Source organism: Pezoporus wallicus, unplaced genomic scaffold, assembly GCF_028554395.1.
Source record: "Pezoporus wallicus isolate ANWC-B61680 ecotype Strahan unplaced genomic scaffold, APGP_CSIRO_Pwel_v1 contig_8188, whole genome shotgun sequence".
NCBI lineage: Eukaryota > Metazoa > Chordata > Aves > Psittaciformes > Psittacidae > Pezoporus > Pezoporus wallicus.
In genome coordinates, this window is record NW_026640104.1 from 522,313 (window position 1) to 546,584 (window position 24,272).

A 24,272-nucleotide genomic window follows, 5' to 3' on the forward strand; every position below is an offset into this window, starting at 1 on the left:
GGTCAGGAAGAAGTGGGAAGGATGCTGCCAATTACTCTTGTGTCTAAGTTGTTTCTTGTCTCCACTGCTTGCAGTGCCCTTGCAGAGGGATATGAGATGGGGTTTCCCTCTAGTCACTCTCACAGGATTCCGGACTTTTCCATTCAGAAAATGTTCCTGGATACAAACCCATCTGGCTGCGGGTGTGCTGGGAGCATAAAGGGGCCCTGGAGCACAGGCTGGGCTGGTCCAGCTCTCCGCTTCCAGATTCCTTTCCACCTACAGAGCCCACTTATGCTTTGGGCTGCTTTTCCCCCAAACCTCTCCCTACACCCTTCCCTTAGCATAGCCTCATTCCTCAAATGAATGAGGAATTCATTGCAATGAAGCTTCCAACACAGCCTCAGTCCTCAGACAGAGTCAAGAAGGACAAAACAACCCTCACCAAGGCACTTGGGTATTACAGCATCCTGGTCAGAAGAGCGTGACTTCCTGGATACGGATGTCCCCACAGCATCCAAAGGGGACTGCGTGGGAATGGCTGTTACCAGTAGCAAGGAGGTCCCTACCCAGTAACTTCAAGGGAAGGAGAGCAGAAGTGCACACATGGGGCACGATGCCTGTGTTAGAGAAGGGACTGGGGGAAGTCTTCCATTGCCCTGGTTTGCCCAGAGCCACCCAGAGCTGATTTGTGCCCCCCAAGACATGTCACCCTTCATGACAGCAGTGACCCACAGCCAGGCAGGGACAGACACTGGGACCTGAGCTGCAGGAACTGGGAGCTGCAAAGCTGTTTACCCATTCCCATCAGATCCAGTCGCTCCTTTTGATCCAGGAAGCATCTGTGTGGATGAAATGAAGCTCTGCATTATTATGCAGCATGGGTAAGCCCTAAACGTTTATATGGCAAACTCCACTGCTTCCTCTTAATTGTGTTTTGCTTTTGGTAACAGGCTGTGCTTTGGCAGGGACAAAGCCCTTAAGAATGGCCACATTAGTGCACAAGGGTGTGGGAGGAGGGTGGCAGAAGAAGAATTCTGAGCTAAAGAATGCATGCTGCAGAGGGTCCAAGGCACCCATGGAAGGCAAAGAGGTTACTCCACCCCTCCTCTGTGACCATCCTATTCAACATCTCCATACTGTCCTTCCCAAAACCTTTCAAGAGCCTCACTGAGCAACTTCTGACATGAAAGTGAAGTAATAACTTCAGTTATGAGATTAAAATGGTACCAGTTAAAAGGCATCATGATCCTGAGACATACTGAGTGATCTGAGTATCTGAAGGGGGCCTATAGGGATGCTGGAGAGGGACTCTTCATTAGGGACTGTAGTGATAGGACAAGGGGTAACGGGTTCAAACTTAAACAGGGGAAGTTTAGATTGGATGTAATGAGGAAATTCTTTACTGTGAGGGTGGTGAGGCACTGGAATGGGTTGCCCAGGGGGGTTGTGAATGCTCCATCCCTGACAGTGCTCAAGGCCAGGTTGGACAGAGCCTTGGGTGCCATGGTTTAGTGTGAGGTGTCCCTGCCCATGGCAGGGGGTTGGAACTGGATGATCTTAAGGTCCTTTCCAACCCTAACTATTCTATGATTCTATGAAAACACCCTCCCAAGGCGCAGCATGAATCACGTCACAGTGGTTTTTGTAGCTGAAAGCAATCCCAGGTCAGGAATTCCAGAAAGCCTCTGCCTCTTGTGACTGGGGTGTGCAATGGATTAACAGTAATAGAAAATACAGGAAGAAAGCCACATGTGGGAGTTGCAAAACCTTTTTCAGCTCTTCAGCAGTGATGGGAAAGCTCCCAACAGCTTCGGATGGAGAAGGACCAGACCTGCACGAGGAGGCTGCCATGGGCAGATGGCACGCTCCTCCATCCATGGCCACACCACAGCCAGAAGCCACCCCTAACCCTGCCTCCTGCTCTCAGATACCCACTTGTCTAAGTTATGCCAAGGCTGCAGCAGGACCAGTGAGATACAAAGACCTTAGGAAGGGGGTTGGAACTGGATGAGCTTTAAGGTTCCTTCCAACCCAAACCATTCCAGGATTCTGTGATTCTAACGTGCATCACCCACCGAGGTGAGGGGCAGGCAGGGATGGCAGCAATGGAGCTGGGAACATGGAACTGTACCAATACTGCTTCAGCAACCAAAGCACTGAGGCTTCCTGAAACACCCCAGAAAACACATTCAGACCCCTCTTTCCCTCCTGCCTCCTCAATTCCCCAACCCATCTGGAGCTTGTGCCTTCCAAGGGAAAACACAGTGGTACCGGTGACAACGCACCCCTCCAGCATGATCCTATAGGAAGATACAGCACGTGACAGCTGCGGCACCAGTTCAGACAGGCAGCCCTGGTGTACTGGTGCATTCTGCTTTCAACAGTGGCCAGTTTCTGACAGCGGTTTAGGAAAATGCAGGAGGTTTTATATTATTAGAATCTATGCCCTGAAGGAAAATTGCCCTTTGAATTTTATTAGTGAGAACTTGGCTTGTGTCATGAAGCACAAAGACTTTACAGTGCTCCTGAAGCCCTTGGACTCACACCCTGACTTAGAAGGAGTCAAAGGAAATTTTCCTTCTCTCTTCTTTGGGCCATTATTTTCCTCTTTCATGGTTTGTTGTTTGGGGATTCATGTGCGCTTATAACAGCTCCAAAATCCCTCAGTGCTTTAATGCTGAATGGGAAATCAAGGCTATGCATTTCAGCTCCTGCAAGGCACGTTGGACTGGAAAAGACACCTACTTTTGTGGTAAGAAAAGAGTAAATACTCAGCCAAAAGGCAGCACAAGCTCATAAACCCACAGATGCAGACAGGCCCAGCAATTACTAACATGCTGCAAAAACAGACCAGCAATGGTTACTAAACCCCAGTCCGGGCATTTTCCTGTCATATTAAATGATGATCTCAAAACTGCTTCCAAGCCCATAGCTCTGCTCCACTGCTTGCCTTCATCATAGAATCCTGGAATGGTTTGGTTGGAAGGGACCTTAAGGCTCATCCAGTTCCAACCCCTGCCACGGGCAGGGACACCTTCCACTAGAGCAGCTTGCTCCAAGCCCCTGTGTCCAACCTGGCCTTGAACACTGCCAGGGATGGGGCAGCCACAGCTTCTCTGGGCACCCTGTGCCAGCGCCTCAGCACCCTCACAGGGAAGAACTTCTGCCTAAGAGCTCATCTCAACCTTAATGAGTTGGTTTTCTTCTTACCAGCTCATTCATGGGACATTGCTTGGGGAAGATCACTAATGTGGAACACATTGTTTTAAGTTTAGAAATAAGGGACTGGATTCTCACCTGCTATAAAGAGTTATATTTCCAGGCACCTGCTGGTGCTGTGGCCCACTGGGTGCCTGGAAATAGCTTAGCAAGTGTAAAAGGAATAAAAATGGTTTCTCCATCCAACTGGAACACACTGAATCTATCAGGAGAAGGAGAGGCAGTTGGGAGAGGGAACTCTTCATTTATCAGTGTACGAGCTATTGAAAAGACGTGGATGGAGCTGGGATCATTATAACCAAGATCAGTCTTCTTGGAATGGGAAAGTAACGACAATCCTAATTTTACCAAAGGCTCTGAAATTTACTGTCTATTTATTTAACACCCCAGACCCTTTCCTGCGGCAGAGCATCAGCCAGATTTATGGAGGTGCAGCTGAGAAACCTAAATACTTGGGAGTTCATCTTGGCTGCTCTGGTTATTTTCACTGTCACCGCTCGGAGGCCGTGGGAACCGGGAATGCAGATGGGAACGCAGGGAAGCACAGGCCAAAACTCAGTCAGAGTCACTCGGAACACTCCTCTTCCACTTGCTTTGCAGGCAAGATGTACACAGCCTTGTAGGCAGCTTTAGCTGTTAGTGCTGTTGGGACTGGACACATTCTCCCTTGGCTCAGCCAAGCTGTTCCATCATGATTCCCATGTATTTCTTAGGGCACTGTGGTTTTCCAGGCATCTGCATGGGACCAGCTAGGAGTCCATTTGTAGCAGAGCTGAGCACACACAGATGTCCCCACCGTGGCCACGAGTGGCATTTCCAACACGTTTACATGGAATGTTCATTTACTTTCAAACTGTGTGAGCAATTGACCCTGTGGCCAGTGTTAGTTTTAACCTCTGCCAGTATATTTAAGGCAGGACCCCAAAGCCCTGCTCCATAAATAAATCATTAATGTCTGATTTTAACTGCTGGAAAGACATGGTAGAAAAACCCACATGGAAATCAGTGACTGCCAAGGGGAAAAGAGTTGCTCTGTGGGTCCCCCATATATGAGGCTGTGTCTGCTCTGAGTGATGGAGAGATGAGGATTTGGTGTGGGGAAGGAGACGTGAGAGTTTCATTAAGGACATTCATTCATTAAGGAGTGCACAGTATGGTTGAGTTCATGCTGTAACAGTCTTTTATCATGTATTGTTTTATCTGAAAGTTACCTGACAACCTGTGCTATGTTCAGCAGCGCCGGTCATCACTGTGTGTCTGCCAGAACCTCTGACCACCATCTCACAGCCCCTGAGCCCTCTTCCCAAGCCCTCTGCACCCATCTCCATGTGAAGCTACAGGAATGCTATCCGGGGATGTGTTTTTAAAGACACAACTTTAAAAGCTTATATATGCATAGAAATAGAGCTTTGTACAAAAACGAAGCTCAGGGAGTGCCGAGAGCACAGTGCTAGTCATGCAAAAACTGCAGGAAGGGACTTTTCAAAGCACAAGTCCATTTGCTTTGGTAAAAGCCCACTCCCCACCTCTCCACATAGTTTAAAGATGACAAGGAAGGGAGTGTTTGCTAGAACATCTCAAGCAGCAAAGCAAAATAAAGAGTTCTGTCTGCAAGAATAAAAGCAGTGTGTGCTTCATTTCATTTCTGTCAGCTCCATTAACACCCCGTGAAACAACGGGTCTGTAATGGAGCAGCTGATGTACAGCAGGACTGGCATTCCCTGCTGGCATACACGGGATTTATTCCAGCTGCTTAGGTTTAGGTCCCTGCCTTTCACATGGTTACTTCATAGAATTGACTAGGTTGGAAAAGACCTTTAATAGGTTGTACTTAATAAGAAGTATCAGGGATCAAAAGCTAAGGATTTTCACAGTATAGCTGCAAATAGAGATCCATCTCAGTCAGAAGGGCTGCAAGATTGAACATTAAAATGGCTATAACATGGAAAAGCTGTCCAAGCCCCTCTCTGGGCCATACAATTAACCCTGGTATGGGAAATCAATCCCAACCTGCCTGGGCTATCACCTGCCTTCCACGGGCACAGTTGATGCCAACGAAACACTTCTGCAGCCACAGCCTGGTCATTTCCCAGCAGACAACCAGACAGATCCTCATGCTTAGTCTGGCAAAGCCTCCCCAAAGGCTGAGGAAGTGGCAAGCAGCTCGTCCGTGCCTGTGCCGTGGCAGATGTCTACAAACCGGGCTGTCTGCAGGAAGAGTTTCAGTGCTGTGATGAAAACCCAAGAAGGGCTGGGATGCCTCAACACTTCCGTCAGTCTCTAACCAAATCAATTGGTTCCATATCAGATTGGGCATTGATATGGTAAAACTTTCCCCCTCTTCTCATCAGTATTGTTCAAAAAGGCCCAGCAGGATGCATGAAATCAGCTCTTGCCACGGTGTTTACACAGCAACAGCAGCTTCCTCAGCTTCAGTTGGGACTCAGAAACCAAACACTGCCCACGGTTGTGCTTTAGGCATCTTTGCTGTTATAAATATGTAATGAGAATTTAAAAGGCAGAAGGGTAACAGGCAACAGAGACACCCCATGTAAAAACCACACTGAGCTCTCGCCATCTGAAGAGAGCTTCAGATTCCAGTGTGCACTCACCAGCACACCAAGGTAAAGGTGTCCTCATTAGAGGATGAGCATAGGAGTTGCCTGGCAGCATCCAGAGCGGAAAAGACATCAAGTTTCAGAGGAAAAATGCCTACTGCATTTTTTAGACCATCCCTTTTAAAGAACAAGAAGCTTAGCACAGAAGCATGAGGATCGTATTTGAAGCAGCTTGGATTTAGAACAGCAGCAGTAAGGTCATCCATGCTACCTGAGCACAGATCTGGATCAAATCCCTGAAGGTTAGTCTGAGCAAAGTCGCTTTCTAGTATCAGAGAGCTGAAACCAAGGGAGGTCACTCAATACCTGGCATGTCGGATGCTTCCATGGCCACTGTGAGCAGTATCCATGCACTTGCAAGTCTAAATCACTTAGACTCAAACCACAACCGTCATTAATATCACCAGACATCACTGGGCTGATGAGTAAGAAACATGGAGAGGGGCTTTGGACCAGGGCCTGTAGGGACAGGCCAAGGGGAATGGCTTTAACCTGCCCGAGGGGAGACTGAGATGAGCTCTTAGGCAGAAGCTCTTCCCTGTGAGGGTGCTGAGGCACTGGCACAGGGTGCCCAGAGAAGCTGTGGCTGCCCCATCCCTGGCAGTGTTCAAGGCCAGGTTGGACACAGGGGCTTGGAGCAAGCTGCTCTAGTGGAAGGTGTCCCTGCCTGTGGCAGGGGCTGGAACTGGGTGAGCTTTAAGGTCCCTTCCAACCCAAACCAGGCTGGGATTCTCTGATTCTCTGATTCTTCCCCATCCCTCCTTCCCCCAGCTCACGTCCACAGCAAGTGAGCCTCCTGCTTACCCACTGACACACACATTTAGCACTCCGCACTGAAAGCAACAAATCTGGGAGCTTTTCCGACTTCCTCTCCAGATGATGTCACCTGGGCGGGCGCCAGGCTGGCTTACGAGTGAAAATCCTTCACTTCAGGGTCAGACATGGCTCTATTTTTAGGCCTGATTTCAGTGTCATGCAGTCAAGGACTGAGCTGAACGTTTCGTGTTATCCCACTGCAAACGCCTGCTGGGGTCTGTAACAGAGCTTGGCTCTGTGGCAAGTGGAGGGGCTCTGCAGAACAGGAGCCCCTTAGGAAGGCAGGAAGGCGGCTGCTCTGCTCAGCACACCAAGATGAAAACCACTTCAGGCTCCCACCATCCACAAAGTGCAACTGGAAAGCCAGAGCCAGGGGCTGCATGGGATCGGGCCCTGCGGAGCACGGCTGCCTGCATCCCGCGCTCTGGAATTCCACACGGTGAGGAACACATCCCCTCCAGTACAAACCGGGAACCGGCAGCAGCCCAGGGGATGGAGAATAAGGGCCCTGTGGCTGCAGTGTGTGAAGTGCAGAAGCTTGTGCAGCTCACAGCCTCCCCATCTCCAGTACTAAAGCCTGAATACTCATAGAATCATAGAATGGTTTGGGTTGGAAGGGACCTTAAAGCTCATCCAGCTCCAACCCCTGCCACGGGCAGGGACACCTTCCATAGAGCAGCTTGCTCCAAGCCCCTGTGTCCAACCTGGCCTTGAACACTGCCAGGGATGGGGCAGCCACAGCTTCTCTGGGCACCCTGTGCCAGCGCCTCAGCACCCTCACAGGGAAGAGCTTCTGCCTTATCTCCAACCTGAACTTCCCCTGTTTCAGCTTGAACCCATTACCCCTTGTCCTATCGCTACAGTCCCTAATGAAGAGTCCCTCTCCAGCATCCTTGTAGCCCCCTTCAGACACTGGAGGCTGCTCTGAGGTCTCCACGCAGCCTTCTCTTCTCCAGGCTGAACAGCCCCAATGTTCTCAGCTGTCTCCACATGGGAGGTGCTCTCAGTTGTTTTGTGCACGCAGGGTGCCAGCACACGGTACTGCTCCAGCACTGTGGCTCCTGAGCTTGTTTACAGTGTGAGCAGGAGCCCAAGCCAGGAGATTAAATTCCAGATACTGAACCATTTGCTCCAAGGGAGTTACATCAGCAGCTCTCTTGGCTGGCCTCCCTCTTGTTTGTGTCTCTCTGCCTTTGAGAACAACTCTCTGTTTTGCTTTTATCAACCACAGCGGTCACCCCTTTGCCATGCTCCTCGTGATGCTCAGTGAGGGGACTCCATGAACCACAGGAGCTGGGATGACATTTCACTACAGGAAGAAACCATGCAGAGAAGAGGAACCTGCCTTGTAAAAAGAAGGAAATCTCTACTGAAGCCACGACCGAGCAGCTGTCCCAGCTGTGCCACTGCTGCAGCACATTTCAATATGCTCATGAGCAGTTCTAGGGAAATAAAGCAGCTAGTGATGGGGATGGTATGCATCAGGGCTGTCAAATGTTGAACAAGCTCATACAGCTCAGCCTTCTGCAAGCGACAAGTGTTGAGAAACACTGCTGCACATCCAGGCCGCCTCCCAGGCTTCTTCCCTGTGGAACCTTCCTATTGCAGCCTTATGCTGGTGCTGTGAAAAGGCACCTACATCTCCCCTTCCACTCCACTCTTCTCCCCCTCTGCTGCGCTCTGGGGATCCCCCCTTGCATCCAGCTCTGGGGCAACAACACAAGAGGGATGTGGAGCACCTCCATGGCCTCCTCTGGACTGGCTCCGGCAGCTCCACATCCCACCTCAGCTCATGAATTACCTGTCTGCAGAGAGGAGAGAAACACAAATGCCACTGCCATGGGCTCCGGTGTTACTCGTGTAGATGTGTGAGTTGGGTGGAGGATGGCTGCCAACCCAGGCTGAAAGAGCAAAAGCATGTACTACCAAGACGTGGAGACACCAGGGCAAAGGAGCGTGAAAGCAAAATGGCCATTACCTTTGGATGCTTTCTAGAGAGGGTCTGGAAGTGCTTTAGTCCCATACACCAAGCCCACCTGAGCCATGTGCCCTCTCGGGCCCTCTTGCTTCTAGTAGCAGATCCTGGTATCACCTCCTCCTCTTTCAGCGCTTTACTGATCAACTTCAGAAGAGGAGAAATGGAAACGTTTTGGACTCTGCTACTGCATGAGTGTCCCGGGTTCAGCTCAGTGTGTTGTGTGGATGTGAAGCAAGAGGCGAAGCAAAACTGCAGCACAGGCTGATGTGGTCACTACCATCTTGATCTGCAAGATGCAAACTGCTTCCTTGTGTAAAGGTTTGAGATGTGACAATTGATTAGAGCAGGTCCGCTAAGGAAAAGTCAAGTGTTAGAGAGCAGCACTGTTGAGACTGCTGAGTAATATTGCTTTTCCTTACTGACCTGATCCATTCCTCCCTTATTTATCCTTGTCCCTACTCTCATCACAGACAGATCCCTCTTCTCATATTCAGACTAATTTGTTCAGAACAGCACATGAGCACACACACAGCACTGAGCATGACTATGCCCTGAGCTCACTCTGCCTCCTCGAGGTGTTTTACGGTACCAATAAATGCCAACAAAAAATACCAAATACTAACAAAAACCCCACAACCAAAACTCCCTTTCTCTTTTAGACTGCAGAGAATCAAATTTACACATTAGCTACAACACAGCAGAACTCTCTATTCCCCCAAACACTCCTTTCAGGTGTGTTTTAGCTCAGGTATAACCTGCATTTAAGAGCAGAGCAGAATAGGCTGGAATAGAGTAGAGTAGAATAGAATATACCAGAATAGAATAGAACCAAATAGAATAGAACAGAACCGAACAGAATAATTCAGCTGAAAAGAACCTACATTAGTCATTTAGTCCAACAATAGTTGGAGCTCAACAATAACACATTGCAACTGGTTATTCTGCATTTCAATTGGCTATACCCTATGCTGAAAAGTGGGTGGTGGGACCATAACACCATACTTACAGCATCAAGAACTCATACCTTACTTACACCTTCTCATAGGCTGCTCATTGGTAAAGTACCAGATACCAGAAGTATAATTTCTGTGTCTGGACGCTTGAATGCACTGGGAAAAGTTAAGGCTGTCACCAGACGAGGGTGTGTGCTGAGGGACTGCAGCATTTACTCTCAACTTCCTCTTCAGAGCTGACTCAGAGATTATGGCAACCAAACCATGGTCCAGAAACTGATAAACACATGTGAAGATCCTCATGTGGACAGAGCAAACTGATGTGAATGTGCAATAAATGGTGGTTAAGACTACGCCTCAGGATTGACTGCAATCAGCTACCCTGCTAAGATGAAAACCAACCCGCTGGCACTAGGCTTGAATAAACATTGCTTAAGAGGTTAACAGGAATTACAATGCAACTTTTTATGGTGCAAATACAGGTTGGAAGCCTTTCCATTTCATACTTGAAACAGGCGTAATTACCAGGACTGTGAGGCCATCGGAACGCCCCTGGTTCTCTTTCAGCACACAGGGAGCGCCTCCACCTGTTCATTCCCATTACACACAGCTTGTAGGCTCCATCAAGCAGATGTGAACAAACCAGCAAACTGGTTGGCAGTGCAGCGAGCAAGAACAGCAGGGTGGAAGGATGCTCCTTCTCGGCAGAGCACTAAGCTGTGACTATTTCTTTGCAGGAGGTATCATGAGCTTCCATTGACTAACACAGGGACAGCTGTGAACTTATCTATGAGTGGAAAGACTTGGAGGATAACTTTCTAACTTCATTTAGGAGGTTATTACCACAACCCACCCTGGTTGTCTCATCCTTTATCAGTCGGTGATGGCAGCCTAAAGGATTTTTTCCTCTGTCACAACTCGACTGTGTCTGGATTTTTATTTCTGGCAAGACAACTACCCATAAATCTGTGCAAATTCTGTTATGTTTTCTTCCATCAGATAAGAGGAGCACATCAGAAGCCACTTTAGTAAGAAAGCCAGGATAATTATTCTCCGAGGATAATTATGAAGTGGGGAAACTGAAGAACAGCAACATGAAGTAACTTGACCCAGTTCCCTCAGTGGCAGAGCAGGAGAGAGATGACAGCTCTCATGCACCTTGATCCTTTTATCCTCCATCCCTGGCGCATCCTTTACGTCCTTAGCGAGGCTGCACAGGGATGCGGCAACATCAGCCATGGCCATGAGATAAATCTCCAGTCAAACAACGAAAACCTCATGTGGGCACAGAGGGGGGATGAACCCCTATTGCCAGACTCTGGAACCATTTCAGAACCCACAGGAGAGCAGGGGCAGTGAGTACCACTGCCGTGAGCATTCCTGACTCCTGCCACACACCAGAGATGGAAAGGTCTTTACTTACATCAAGACCTGTAAATGACAACAAGGAGAAGGGTAAATAACTCCTTCACCCTGCCAAGAACCACCTGCAACAGGAAGCACTGATGCACCTAAAACTGTTTCCAGTGTTGCAGGGAGACAGTTGGAAGAGCCTCAAAGTCATTTTTCTCTGCTCTAACTTGCACGCTACAAAGAGGAACGAGGATATTCCGCAGCACTGCAGAATCAATAGTTAGGGTGGAAATGTTTGGTCTGATGTCAAGGCCAATTAGCTGCAAGCGGAATTAGCACATACCCTGCACATGTTCTTCCCTAGATGGGAAAGATGTTGCTGTGAAGGGCCTCCATGCAGGTGTGCACAGAAGCTCTGGAATTAGCATCAGATTTCCCAACGCTGAACCACCCAACACCAGCTTCTTCTCTCGGCACGCAAGAGTCTGCAGCAATGACCTGGTCTGTAGATGGGACAAGCTGAGGGTGGACAAACCTGCAGACCCTCTGACTGACCCTCTGCATTTGGATTTTATACCTCAGAAAGGTCAACCTGCTCTAGTGGAAGGTGTCCCTGCCCATGGCAGGGGGTGGAACTAGGTGAGCTTTAAGGTCCCTTCCGGCCCAAACCAGTGTGGGATTCTATATTTTCATGGACTAATCTGTGCTATGTCTGGTTTGGCTACAGAGAAAGAGCTCAACTCTTAAGTCCTGCTGGAAGATTAAGTGCATTCGAGGAGAAGATAAGTATGGACGCAGGAGTGAAGTCTGTCACACTAAAAGAAACCATCTCCACACATTTCGTTAAAGATCAAAAGAATCAGGACAAAGGAACTGATTTTCAGGACCTCCATGCAAGGTGATGTAAACCCAAATGTTTCTGCAGCAGCTTAATCCTCACTTTGCATCTCACCCTCGGAGCAGCCAACACAGAAAGTGACCCTGCAGAGGCCAGGAGGGGAGAGCCCATGGAGGGAGGCAGTGCGGGGCTATGCCAGCTCTCCATGCACCCCTTCTGCTTCTCCTCTGGACCTCGACCCACCTGCAAAGCCAACATCCTCCACCCTGCATTGACAAACCCAGACCTCAAAGATGTCGATGTGAACTGCACCAATGCCTAAAATAAGGAGAGCTGCCCCAATGCACATGTATGCACCAGAGGTGACAGCATCGGCCAGTCAGGGACAGCGTCTGGGTGAGGCTGGAGGGGTACAACGGGATCCCTTGTACCTACAGAACGACATCCAAAATGCCTTCACTGGGATAACTTGGTCAAATGATGTCATTTTCACATACCCAGTGGTAAATGCACCTGCAGCAATGCCTTGGGATGGTTCCTCTGTTATCTTTTACTTTATTCTCGGACCAGCTCTGCTTCTGTTTTGCTGAAGTGAGGCACCACCACTGCGGTGGGATTGGGAACAAAGCAGAAACACAGAGACAGCTCAACCGGGGTGATCACCCCTGTCCATAGCCACAAGACTCTCACAACTGAAATCCCACCCCACCAGCACTCAGCAGATACAAATCCCAAGGTCTTTGTGCTTTACATCTATGCAAAACCAGCTTCAGACACTGGGGAGGTCCCGAAGCTGTGGCTAATACCGTACTAACGGTGCCATCCAGAGGTACTTGGATGTAGCACACAGCTCTCTGACAGGATTACCACACAAGCAAGAGACGACCTGTGCATGATGTTATATAGCAGAATTTAAACTAAGCCAGCCATAAAATAAAAATATTTTCTGTTATTTTTAATGTAAGATGCCCATCAGCTTTCATTCTTTTGTTTTTCTCCCCCCTTTTTCAATATGCACTGTGTATTTTGATTTTCCATGAGTGCTAAATCAGTCATTCCGATAAAGACATACATCCCTGACCTCTCTTCGCAAACAAGAGCTATTTCATTTTACTCCCAGTTGCTAACAACAGGTCTGGCACCACTTTTAGAGAGACACTCCTCTGTATACAACAGAACACTATTTCAGGTGACAGCAACCACACATTAAGACAAGAAACACAGCAGCACAAAACAATCTCTTTTCCCCATCTAGAACAGCTGATGATTCCTTTTCAGCTGTGAAACCATGACTCAAGCTTGATACAAGATATGTTTTTCCAGCAGATGATTATACATATTTATGTGTATGTGTGTGTATATACAGTTTGTGTCAGTTGCCTGAACAGTTTGGATGCAGAATCACCTGTGGCATATTGTGGTGGGCAAAATACATCACAGGAGATATTTGTTTAGCACAAAGGTCTAATTTACCTCTATGTGCAGAGATACCTCCTTCACTGACACCTGCATCTGAGTGACATCAAGATGTAGATTCATTGAGTGATCCCCTTAATATCAGAATAGAATCAACTGTTGAATCCTTCTTTTCTCCTTTAGGAAATTAATGGCATTACACAGATTATAGACAAATAATCCCAACAGCACAAACTCTATACTTAATTTTTTAATCTTGTGGATTTTTGGAGCTTTATTCTTGTAGAAAACTGATTTTGAGATGCGCTACCTTACAGATACACAAAATACAATACACTTGTGTGTCTTTTTTCCTCAGAAATCATCACTTACTGGTCCATCAGATTTAAGGCACTGGGTATTATTTCATCACCTCACACAAACTAGAAGGAAACCTGAGAAACAGATTACTCGAAAACTAACGCAGTAACTTTTCAGCTAGCCCATGGCAAGCACCATTCTCACGTGCTGCATCCCTCCCAAAAAGAGCATCCTTCTTTTACATTCTCAGTATTTGCAAACCTACCAACTGACAGATGGTGCTGCTGAACCTACCTCAAAAAGGCCCCGGTTATGGTTAAGAGGAGATGATGGTTAAGAGGAGATTTGGAGTGTTATGGAATCCAGACACTAAACATAGGGACCAATGTTTCATTGCGTTTGGAGAGTCACCTTGAGATGACCTCAAACAAACCTGGCCTGAGCATGAGATCATGGCTTCATTTTCCGCCAGTCAACCCTGGGCCGTGCCCTGTCAGGTCTCCCATCAGCAGCTGCAGGGAGGTAGCTCTTGGGTCAATGAAAGCACAGAATGATGGAGACAACTGCATGGAGAAGGGTTTGAAGGGTCATTTGAAAGAGATGAAGCCTGCACTCTGATTAGATGAGAAGTGGAGAAGCAGCTCACGCATTTCAGACATCTCAGTGCTGAATACCTGTCTGGAGGAGATAACTGACATACGGAGTCCTTCATAAGGCAGTGAGCGATAACCCAGAGAGAGCACTGAGTCGACAGTCAAACGTTACGATCTTAACCCTGCTACAAGTTTCAGACACGTCTTACAGCAAGTGAGCAACACCTTCAGCTGCAGGAAAAGAAAGCAGCAAGCCCCAAGAAACACTCCAGTTCTGTGCCCCGCGATGGGGAAATCATAGCAGCAATTTAACAGCAAACACTTATTAGAAGCTGAAAGACAACGTGTCTTCCTCTTCCTGCCACTTTTGTGCATACAGGGTTTCCCTAAGCTGTGTTTTGCAACTGAGAATGCTGTCACCCGCCCAAGCCTAACTGCTGCCCAAGCAGCTGTCTGTTCAGACAACAAATGCAAGTGTACGTTGACTGCAAACCTGTGCCACCAACAGGAAAGGCTGGGGGAAAGGCATGGGATTTTGTGCACTCCCTTTGAACAAGTACCACGTTCCAGGGTGGAATTCGTTTTCTCTCAGAAAGGAATGTGTTGTAAGGCAATCAGAGCACAGTGGGATTTGTCACAACCATTACCTGCGGTTCTTCCCCCCCTTTCCATGACTCCCCCACGGAGCGCAGGGTGTAGGATACGCACTGACCTGTACTTCCCTGTCCGCACTTGCACGGCTCTCATCCCGCACTGCTGGGCACCTCCTACATCGTTCACAATATCATCTCCGATCATGATGGCCTGTCAAAGCAATGACATACAGAACAAGTGGCATCAAGCGAGGTTTATTTCTGCCATACGTCACCCTCCCCTGACATAACAAACAGCTTGATTTGATGTTTAATACTGCCATCAGACAAATTAAACAAGATAATATTGTCATCGTATTGATTAAAAGTCACCCTACCTTGAATTTAATTCATGCTATAGCTCCTCCAGCAATGTACTAGCGCAGCACAGAGCCGTGTGATGTGTAATCAGGAACATAAATCAAAGCGATCTGGCACGCAGGTCAAAGGGAATGGTGAATTTTAGGAAGTTAGGCCTATGCTGGTCCTAACGGCCCACTTATGTCATGCTCCAAGTGGTTTAAATTAAGCTTATCTTTTTAAACAATTCCTAAAATTGGTATTCTAAAAGCCACTTATAAGCTTCAGATTGTGACCAGCGAGATGTGTAAGTTGCTGAGCTTGATCCCAACCCATTCTCAGGTTGATGCAGCAATTCGGAAATCACTGTAAAATCTCATTTGTTCAGTTTTGCATGATGTAACAGGATGATTATAGAATCATAGAATGGTCTGGGTTGGAAGGGACACTAAAGACAATCTAGTTTCATCCCTGCTGAGAGGGCTGAGCTTGTTCAGCCTGAAGAAGAGAAGGCTCTGGGGACACCTTACAGCAGCTCCCAGTGCCTAAAGGGGCTGCAGGAAACCTGGAGAGGGGCTTTGGGACAAGGGCCTGTAGGGACAGGCCAAGGGGAATGGCTTTAACCTGCCAGAGGGGAGACTGAGATGAGCTCTTAGGCAGAAGCTCTTCCCTGGGAGGGTGCTGAGGCGCTGGCACAGGGTGCCCAGAGAAGCTGTGGCTGCCCCATCCCTGGCAGTGTTCAAGGCCAGGTTGGACACAGGGGCTTGGAGCAAGCTGCTCTAGTGGAAGGTGTCCCTGCCCGTGGCAGGGGTTGGAACTGGAGGAGCTTTAAGGTCCTCTTTTTTTACACTCCTTTTTACATAGAAGGCAACCATACAAGAACCAGCTCATCTTCTGTGTTCCCTACACTTCAGTTCCCACTCTGCAAGCAGTCTGCTGGGCAGTACTAAATCAAACCTACTGAACAAGTGTAAAACCACTTAAGTTCCAGAGCTATTTTTATTAATCATCTAATTACACCATAATCTTCTCCCCCGTATTACACGGCACATAAAGGAAATGCTGCAGCTGAACGGAAGATTTTCTGAAAGCATTTATAAACCATGAGCTATGAGCAAGTGCATCTGGAACGGCTTCAGCTGATAACGACTAATTCTTCTTTTGAGTAACACATCAGGTGCAATGTGCAAGATTAAACATAATAGGTAGCAGCCCAGTCTATCTTCTATGTAGTTCTGTAATACTGCTCATGTGAGGGATGATGATCATCCCTCAGGTGATGGGATGTTAAGAGGATGCCCTCTCAAGTCAAGGCTCATTTGTCCAGTACCACGCTGAAGTAGTCTATTTGGAAACAGTTTACACAAGCCCACCCTTGCTCCATTCTGCCCAGAAGAAGCACGTCTTGTCAGGCCAGGTTGGATGGGGCTTGGAGCAAGCTGCTCTAGTGGAAGGTATCCCTGCTTATGGCAGGGGGCTGGAACTGGATGAGCTTTAAGGTCCCTTCCAAATCAAATCATTCCAGGATTCTATGATGGGTTCATTTTAAGTAATCAGTAAATAAAGCATGCATATACAGATGAGGAAAACAGAACAGTCCCACTGTTACCTGCAGAGCTGCAAAGAACCCGGCAACACTGCTCCTAGGCACTGGGATTCCAATTCCCATTGCAACTCCCCTTCAAGATGCTTTGAGATACACAATCATTCTCAATGCCTGGATTTAATAGTTTAGAATCCCTTCTTCTTATACAGTTCCTTCTAACACCTCCCCAGAGAGGACAGGGAAGAGCACCCAGAAGCAGAGCTGCTCTCTGCCCTTCCTCAGCCTGAACCCAGATGTTCAGGATGAGATTCCTGCAGCAAAGCCAACTTCATTCCTGGGTTCTCAATACCCTAAAACTGGATTTCCTCTGGAAACAGGGAAGGGCAGAGCGGGGCAGAGCAGCTCTCCCTTGTTCCCTGGGGCTGTATTTCCCCTGTCTGGGCAAGTTTTCCTGCAAGAGTCCTGGCAGCTCTGTGAGCAGCGATGAGCAGCGATGCTTGTCCAGGCCAGCTTGTGGCATCCGCATACAAACCTGTACTCCAGCCCCCAGGGATTTCACAGATTTACTATCGGTGAAGGGCAATAATCACTAAAGGAGGAGCAATTATTCCCAAATCATTTAGGATTTAAAAAATCATTGGCAAGAAGATAGGGGTCAAAAGGTGTGCTGCCGAGGGAAATGAAAAAACCCTACCTGTCAAACCTGGGTTTAACTTCCCCTCCGACTGCAATATGGTAAGAGGAGAGAGAAAGAGATAAAACTGAAAGGTCACATAGCCACTGAGAGCAGGAATTGAAAGATGCCTGCTTGTCTTCATGTTTTTTACAGGGATCACACCATTAAGCTGATCAGTTAGTCCATGGAAGGTCCTTCTTTTAGATCAGCTAAAACTTGACTAAAAAAGGCCAAAAATTAAGTGAGACATTCTCTCTGGTTTAAGGCAAATCATCAAAGAATTAAGATGAGTGTAATTTATACCTTGCTAGCCCCTATATCTGGTGAGGGGTGTTGTGTGTGGTTGTACACATGTAGTAAAGAAAGCACACGTGTGCCAAAGCTGAGTGAGGCCACCGCTCTCGAAGACTCCCCATCAACCTCAACTCTGACTGACAGTGCTAATGGAGGAGATGAACATGACCTCCAAGAATTTGGGGGGAGGAAGGCACAATATAATCCCCCCTGGACAAACATCTGTGGCACAGAGATCACCATCAGTGTCAGCAATCTGCCTGGTGTGGTCTGGGCCACAGACCCAGAGCTGAGTGAAGGTGGGGACTGACTCCTCTCATGCACAGAAGTAGCCAACGCTAATAAAGTTTCAGAGATGCTTTAGGGTGGTGAATGGGAACCTTGGGGTATTTTTTGTGTGCAAACAAGAGGTCTGGTATTCACTAAAACCACAGAAAAATGAGTGATCAGAAAAGGAATCGTGGAGTAAGGAAAAGAATGAGGTAGAAAGATAAACACACCCTGTATTCCCCAGCCAGACTCCATGTTTACTAGCACAAGCTCCTTAGGTACTTAGGATGCTGAAGGCTACAGAGGATGCAGAGATGCACAGGATCCTGGTACTTAGGATGCTGAAGGCTACAGAGGATGCAGAGATGCACAGAAAGAAGTGTGCCAACTTTAACAGACTATTCAACACAGGGAATGCTTCTGGAGTCAAACGTATTCATACCTGAACAGATTCTTGCTAGAGACTTAATAACCTTAAGCTAAATGTGTCAGGGGCATAAGGAAATAAAGTTTATACACAAAATCTTCATTAATGTATTAAATCCCTTTACAAGAAGTACAATGCATTCTCTTTTCTCCCTGTTCCTGGTCCAACTGGTAATCTCCGAGGCTTCAGGATCCTGTATTACTGTTAATTATGTTTCTGCCTTGGAACTACATCAAACATGCAAAGGCTTGGTGCCTGTGATAGGAGAAAACGTACAACAGGGCAGGTAAAACACAGAAATACATTAACCCTCCAGGGCAGGTTTCCACAGGCTGCAAGACCAGATGGGTTTCAATGTGCTTTCAGCAGGACTCCAAACTTAAAACTTCCCTTGGCCACTTCCCACTCGTTCTGGGGATGGAAAAGCTTCCCTTGTGGTAGCCAGGGAACAAAGAGGGGATGCTGATGCCCCTCTCGGGGTGACCTCCCTCTGCTCTCACGCCCCACTAACTCCCATGCGAGACCTGCAGGTGGCAGGAATGGGAATTGCTTAACTATGTGTAGTTTATGCACTCCAGCATGACCTGCCATAACTCCCATTAAACCAGGACCATTTGCTACAGAGAGAACTTTTTATGATTATATAAAACTACCAGAACCTCAACATTATTTAGGTTTTATTATAAAGCTGTAAAAATCATCCACTGTTACAGCTGCCTTAAAACATATGAATTAGGCATTTCAGTAACCTTTAAGACATGTTATTCTTTGTCATACTACCAAAGCAGGAGATAGGTCTGGTTACCTCTAAGAGGTTTAAATTTCCAATCTATTAAAGTAATACTGTCAATCTGTTATTTCTAGGCCATTGAGGAAAGGTTAAAATGAAAATTGGACTTTGGGGACTTCCTTCTATTCTAAGTGCAGGTTGAAAACATCTTAGCAGCAGAAGGCAAAGTCAGGGCCTTGGAAAGAAGCAGTTATCAAGGGAAATGACTGGTGATAACTTTATTGATTGAAGCAGGTTGAGAAATGTAAGATTTGCCGCTGTCTGGAATTACAGCTTCATTAAAAGGCAGGTGAATGAAAACTGTAATATGTTTTCAAAAGTACAGCCCACCTCAAATGGTTTAATGATGGATTAAATGCATTCCACCAGTGGAATAAATCATTGGCAAGCATTTTCTGAAAGCAAAGGCAAGTAAAATCAGCCCTTTTCATATCATTACAAATGCAGAGGAGTAAAGAGCTCCTTCAGGAGACAGATTAAAATCTATTGCAGTGCATTACTAAAGAACTTACTGAACTGAATATACTGAGTTTCTATTATTATGTATGACAAACTAAAACAACCTGCAAATACTTCTCAAAGAACCCTAAGGTTGCAAGATCAAGCACTCAAAGTTAGGAAAAGGTGTTAGAATTAAGGTAGTTTGCTGTAATTTGCTCCTCCTACGCATGTGCATCCTGATGCAGGTTTTAACTCCTGTTTTTTACTTAGGCAAAACATGGAGTGACTGGTGCAATTAGGCAGTGGTGTCTGCTGTGCTGCTTCTGGTTAGGCACACACCCCCTCCATCTCCAATCTCTCTGAATACAAAATATCACACCTACAGACTAGCTGTATTACTACAACAAACTGATGGCATTTAACACTAGAAACTAGATAGGAAAAGAAAAATCTCTGTCAAAATACAAAGTTAGTCACCATTAGCACTATGGCAAACAGCAGACAACGAATAAATAGTCTCTGCTGGGGACTTTTACTGCTTTTATGTACCCAAACCAAATCCTCCTGCAGTTGATGGGAACCACTCACTGAAGCTCACCCTATGGGGCTGGTTTTGCCAGTTTTGATGCATTCAATCAAATCTGTTTCCTGGGGCAAAGTTTCTGAGACAGGAGTTGTGGTGCCCTGTCACATCCCTGTAATGATGCCCTCCCTTGGTGCCATGTGCTGACACGGTCCTGGCATAGCGGTGTCTGAGGACAACAGCACCATCCTGCCTATGGAAAAGGGCAAGGAATGCTGCTATGCAGGGTCACAAGGACAGAGAGCTCAAAAATAACAGAGTCCCATGCTGGTTTGGGTTGGAAAGGACCTTAAAGCTCATCAGTTCCAACCCCTGCCACGGGCAGGGACACCTTCCACTAGAGCAGCTTGCTCCAAGCCCCTGTGTCCAACCTGGCCTTGAACACTGCCAGGGATGGGGCAGCCACAGCTTCCTTCCTACTTGTGTGTACTACTCATTTCTGGTACAAGCAGGAAGGAAACATGACCCTTCGTGCATCTGATTTACACAAAGAGCAGCCAAGGGCTGAGCTCCGTGGGGCTTTTTACCCTGTGCTCTTTTTTCCATCTACTACTTATCCAAATGTCACTCTGTGTCTGAAATGGACTCCTTGGTTTGTTGGTTGGATGAATGGATTGAATAGCTGCCGTGGCTGTACCTGGGATATTATGTCCAGTCTGAGCTCTCTTGTTACTGGGAAGATACTGACAAACAAGGGATCACTGCAGGGGGTCAGGGTGCAGAGGGACCGAATCCCAAGGGAAGCCTTGAGAGCTAAACACACGGTTTAGTAAGAGACAACTATTGTAATGGTAACAAGTCTGGAGATAATCAGAGGGAGAAGATATCCAGGATGCCAAGCAGTTATTGTGGTTGTTACCTGGAGCAAAAGTAGAAATGAAGAGATGCAGTTTAAAAGGGCCCATAAGACCTACTCTGCTGTGAGCACTGTCCCTAAGGCCCTGACAGAAGCCCAGCTGTCTGGCTCACTGCAAACTGGACAAAACATTAATAACCTGGAGCAGGGAACACTCCTGCACAAAGAAGGAGATGGATTATATGGCCTACCAGGTCTTTTCCATCTCCCCTCTCTATAATAAAGTAAAACCCAAGCACATACTGAATTACAGGGCCATAATTTCATCTCTGGGCTCTAGGGACCTAGAAGCCACCCAAACTTCACTCTGGTTGTTTATAATGTCACCAAAACCCCCTGGTGGAATTATTATGCTGTAATTCATTGCTGCCTGGGAGTCATCTCATACTCATCCTGATGTCCTGTGTGACATAACAACAAATCAATAAGGAAGATCTGGCCACAGCTACAGGGACGGGGGGAAAATGGTCTGTACTAAGCAAGCAGGGAGCATCACACACTGGATGAATTCATCAACATAGCAGGAGGTTTTGAGTCAGTGCTTCCCACTCACCTAAATTAGAAAGCATTTCACTTCTACCTTTCTCTTTTAAGTAGTCAGTGTGACACCAAAGGGAACAAGCAATATTTTGGCTGCAAATCCACCACACTGCAGCCTCTAGTTGCCAAGCAGAATGCCACGTATAGCAGCAGCTCTCATCAACATCTTCCATAATTCCTTGGGAAAACTAACTTTCACTCTTCTGTATTGCTTTCTTTAGTCTCCAAATATAGGAATGTCACAACAGAAGTGTGTGTTCTTTTGAACTATAAGGTTTGGGAGGAAGGTGAGTTAGACAGTGCAACATGAGTACAAGTAGGAGAAGCCACAGCAGAGAACGGATACAAGACTCAAAACTGGGTAGAGGGATGGAGAGCACAAGCCAGAGCAAAGAGAGACAGACAGAGGGAATGTAAAGGGAAACAGCAGGCAAGCAATAAGAATCCCCAAAGCAAGCAGAGAAACTCATGGCATGCCTTTGAGGAAGGTAGGAAGCACAAACAGGGCAGAAGAAATGCAGCCTGCTAGCATCTACCCTCTTGGCTGCCAGTTCCCTTTCGTCTACTTCACATTATCTAACAGAATGGGCAAACATATTTGGCTTTTTTTACCTCTGAAGCATTTTTTCAATCAGTTCTCTCTTCCTTATGTTTTTTGGAGTCGTTCATAGGGAGATCCCGTGTATTAATATTCTCCACACCGTGTGTAACGCACTGGCCACATTCCATTCAACCTCTTTGATAACTTTACGTGACAGCCAGCAAACCAGAGAAAACGCATCAGTGAGCAAACCTGTATGGCACAGCCAGGGGTCAGAGCATCAGAAACTCACCTGCTGTGGTGGAACTCCCATTGCTGCTAAGGCTGACTCAAAAAATGGCTTTGCTGGTTTCCCCACCACCTCAGCTTCAACATCACAAGCGTACTGGAGAAAAAGGAGAGGGACGCACACAAAACATGCCGGTCAGAAAAGCAATTTTCAATCCCATAACTCCAGTCAATTATATAGAATAGGGTTGGAAAGGATCTTAAGATCATCTAGTTCCAACCCCCAAAGTATATAAAGAATGTGATTATTGATTTTGCCCTTCAATAATACAGTGGGTGAAGGTGAGTATCAGAGAATCAGAATAAAACAAGTCTTTCATGTGCTCTGGCAGGAGAGAAAGTCCTCTTGAACAATCTCAAGTTACAAACCTCTTACATTCTCCCTCATGAGAGCTCAGAGACTCTGTTCCAGTAGCTCCCATTTTTTAAGAGCATCATTCTTAAGGAAACAGCAAATATCCTTCATATGAAATGATCAAAAATGCTGGAGGGCCTTAAAAGATTGTAGAGGGTTTCTTCAACCACCCAGCCTATTATTAATGATTCAAGTGACCAGCCAGATTTGAGGTTATTTTCCTGCAAAGAAGCATCAGTACTAGGCTGGAAAAGGCATTTCTAGCTTGTCCCTAGACCATTATAAACCTAAACTTATCTGGGAGGCAAAACCTCCAAAACTCAGAGGTACAAATGAATGTGCTGCAAGCATACATTATCTCCACTATTCTCTGTGCTTGTCCAGTACCCTACCCTGCTTTGTTCTCTGCATTCGCCATGTATTATTTTACATCTCTCTGCAAGCCTATAAAAGGGAGAGTAACGACTCTCTCCTTCTCTCAGATTGGCTTAGCCATTGGGTTCCACTTCTGCACAGACTTAATCAGGCTTAAAACTAGGTTTGCCCTTAAGTATCTTGCTGAATCAGGGCCTTTTGCTCTCAACTGTTAAGGGCAAAGGCTGTGTTAACGCTACATCAAACATAAAACGGACCTTCAGTGTACCTTACAGACTATATTCCATGCTTTTCTTTCCTGACTCCTTCCTTCAAGGGCCTCACTTCATATAAAGGTACCACCACATGGTAAACGTTCACATTTGAAAGTAAAATGTAAAAACCCCTGGACAAAGCCAGAGAACAAATGAATCCACCTTTAGAATCCACCAGTCTTTCAAATGCAGCAAATGAGTTCCAATCTGTGGAACCTTTCCTCCACCAAGGTGAGTAATTACAGAAGATGACCCATATTTATCCCAGTTACTCTTTTAACAAGGTGTGCAAGTAAGCATAATTCAAGCTATAAAATACCTCTAATGCCTTCATATATGCTCCAACATCAAGTTTCAGACCATCAGTTTCTTTATAGTAGCGTCTGGAAATGAGAGTGATAAAGTTCCAATGAAATGAAAAGGTTTTATGATTTCTGTGCCTGTATAGATGTCCATATGGCTGCAACAAAAAGTCAAGTAATCAGAAACTCTGGAGCCTTAATTTAACACCAGGAATTAAGTTAAAGGACAGGCTCAGTAATGTGCAATGCTTGGGGAAAAGATCTCAGACCAGATGCCCATCTGGCCCCCGGGACACGACTCCACTGGTTCAAAGGGATTTCAACTAAGTCATATCAAGGATTTCAACTACCTTAAATGAAGGCTGAACTTGGCCTGTATTTTATTGCACAGGGACTAGCTGCTTCCAGAGGACAGCAGTTGCGTTGCTCTTCCTTTAATCAGCAACAGAGACCCCTTGGCATATACAAGATGATAGCTGGCACCAACCAGCAGCTGCAGCATCTTTTTCAGTATATCTGGAAGAGAACCCCAAATTTAGATTGGATATCAGGAAAGAAATCTTTACTATGAGGGTGCTGAGGCACTGGCACAGGGTGCCCAGAGAAGCTGTGGCTGCCCCATCCCTGGCAGTGTTCAAGGCCAGGTTGGACACAGGGGCTTGGAGCAAGCTCCTCTAGTGGAAGGTGTCCCTGCACATGGCAGGGGTTGGGACTGGATGAGCTTTAAGTTCCCCTC

At 46.8% G+C, this 24,272-nt stretch overlaps 1 protein-coding gene across 2 annotated transcripts in view; it reads right to left on the reverse strand.

Moving 5' to 3' along the window:
• Nucleotides 1-24,272, reverse strand: part of LHPP (phospholysine phosphohistidine inorganic pyrophosphate phosphatase) — a 72,431-nt gene that overhangs the window by 32,347 nt on the left and 15,812 nt on the right. Inside the window, exons 4-7 of one of the 2 annotated variants that reach the window (XM_057417379.1) lie at nucleotides 23,554-23,617; nucleotides 22,255-22,347; nucleotides 14,779-14,870; nucleotides 13,971-14,164 (exon numbers count right to left, since the gene is read on the reverse strand). In XM_057417379.1, the coding sequence (XP_057273362.1) occupies nucleotides 14,134-14,164; nucleotides 14,779-14,870; nucleotides 22,255-22,347; nucleotides 23,554-23,617 (280 nt within the window). In that variant the 3' untranslated portion in view covers nucleotides 13,971-14,133. Of the gene's footprint in view, nucleotides 1-13,970; nucleotides 14,165-14,778; nucleotides 14,871-22,254; nucleotides 22,348-23,553; nucleotides 23,618-24,272 lie in introns of those variants that run through there. The other variant, XM_057417378.1, reaches the window with a different exon arrangement.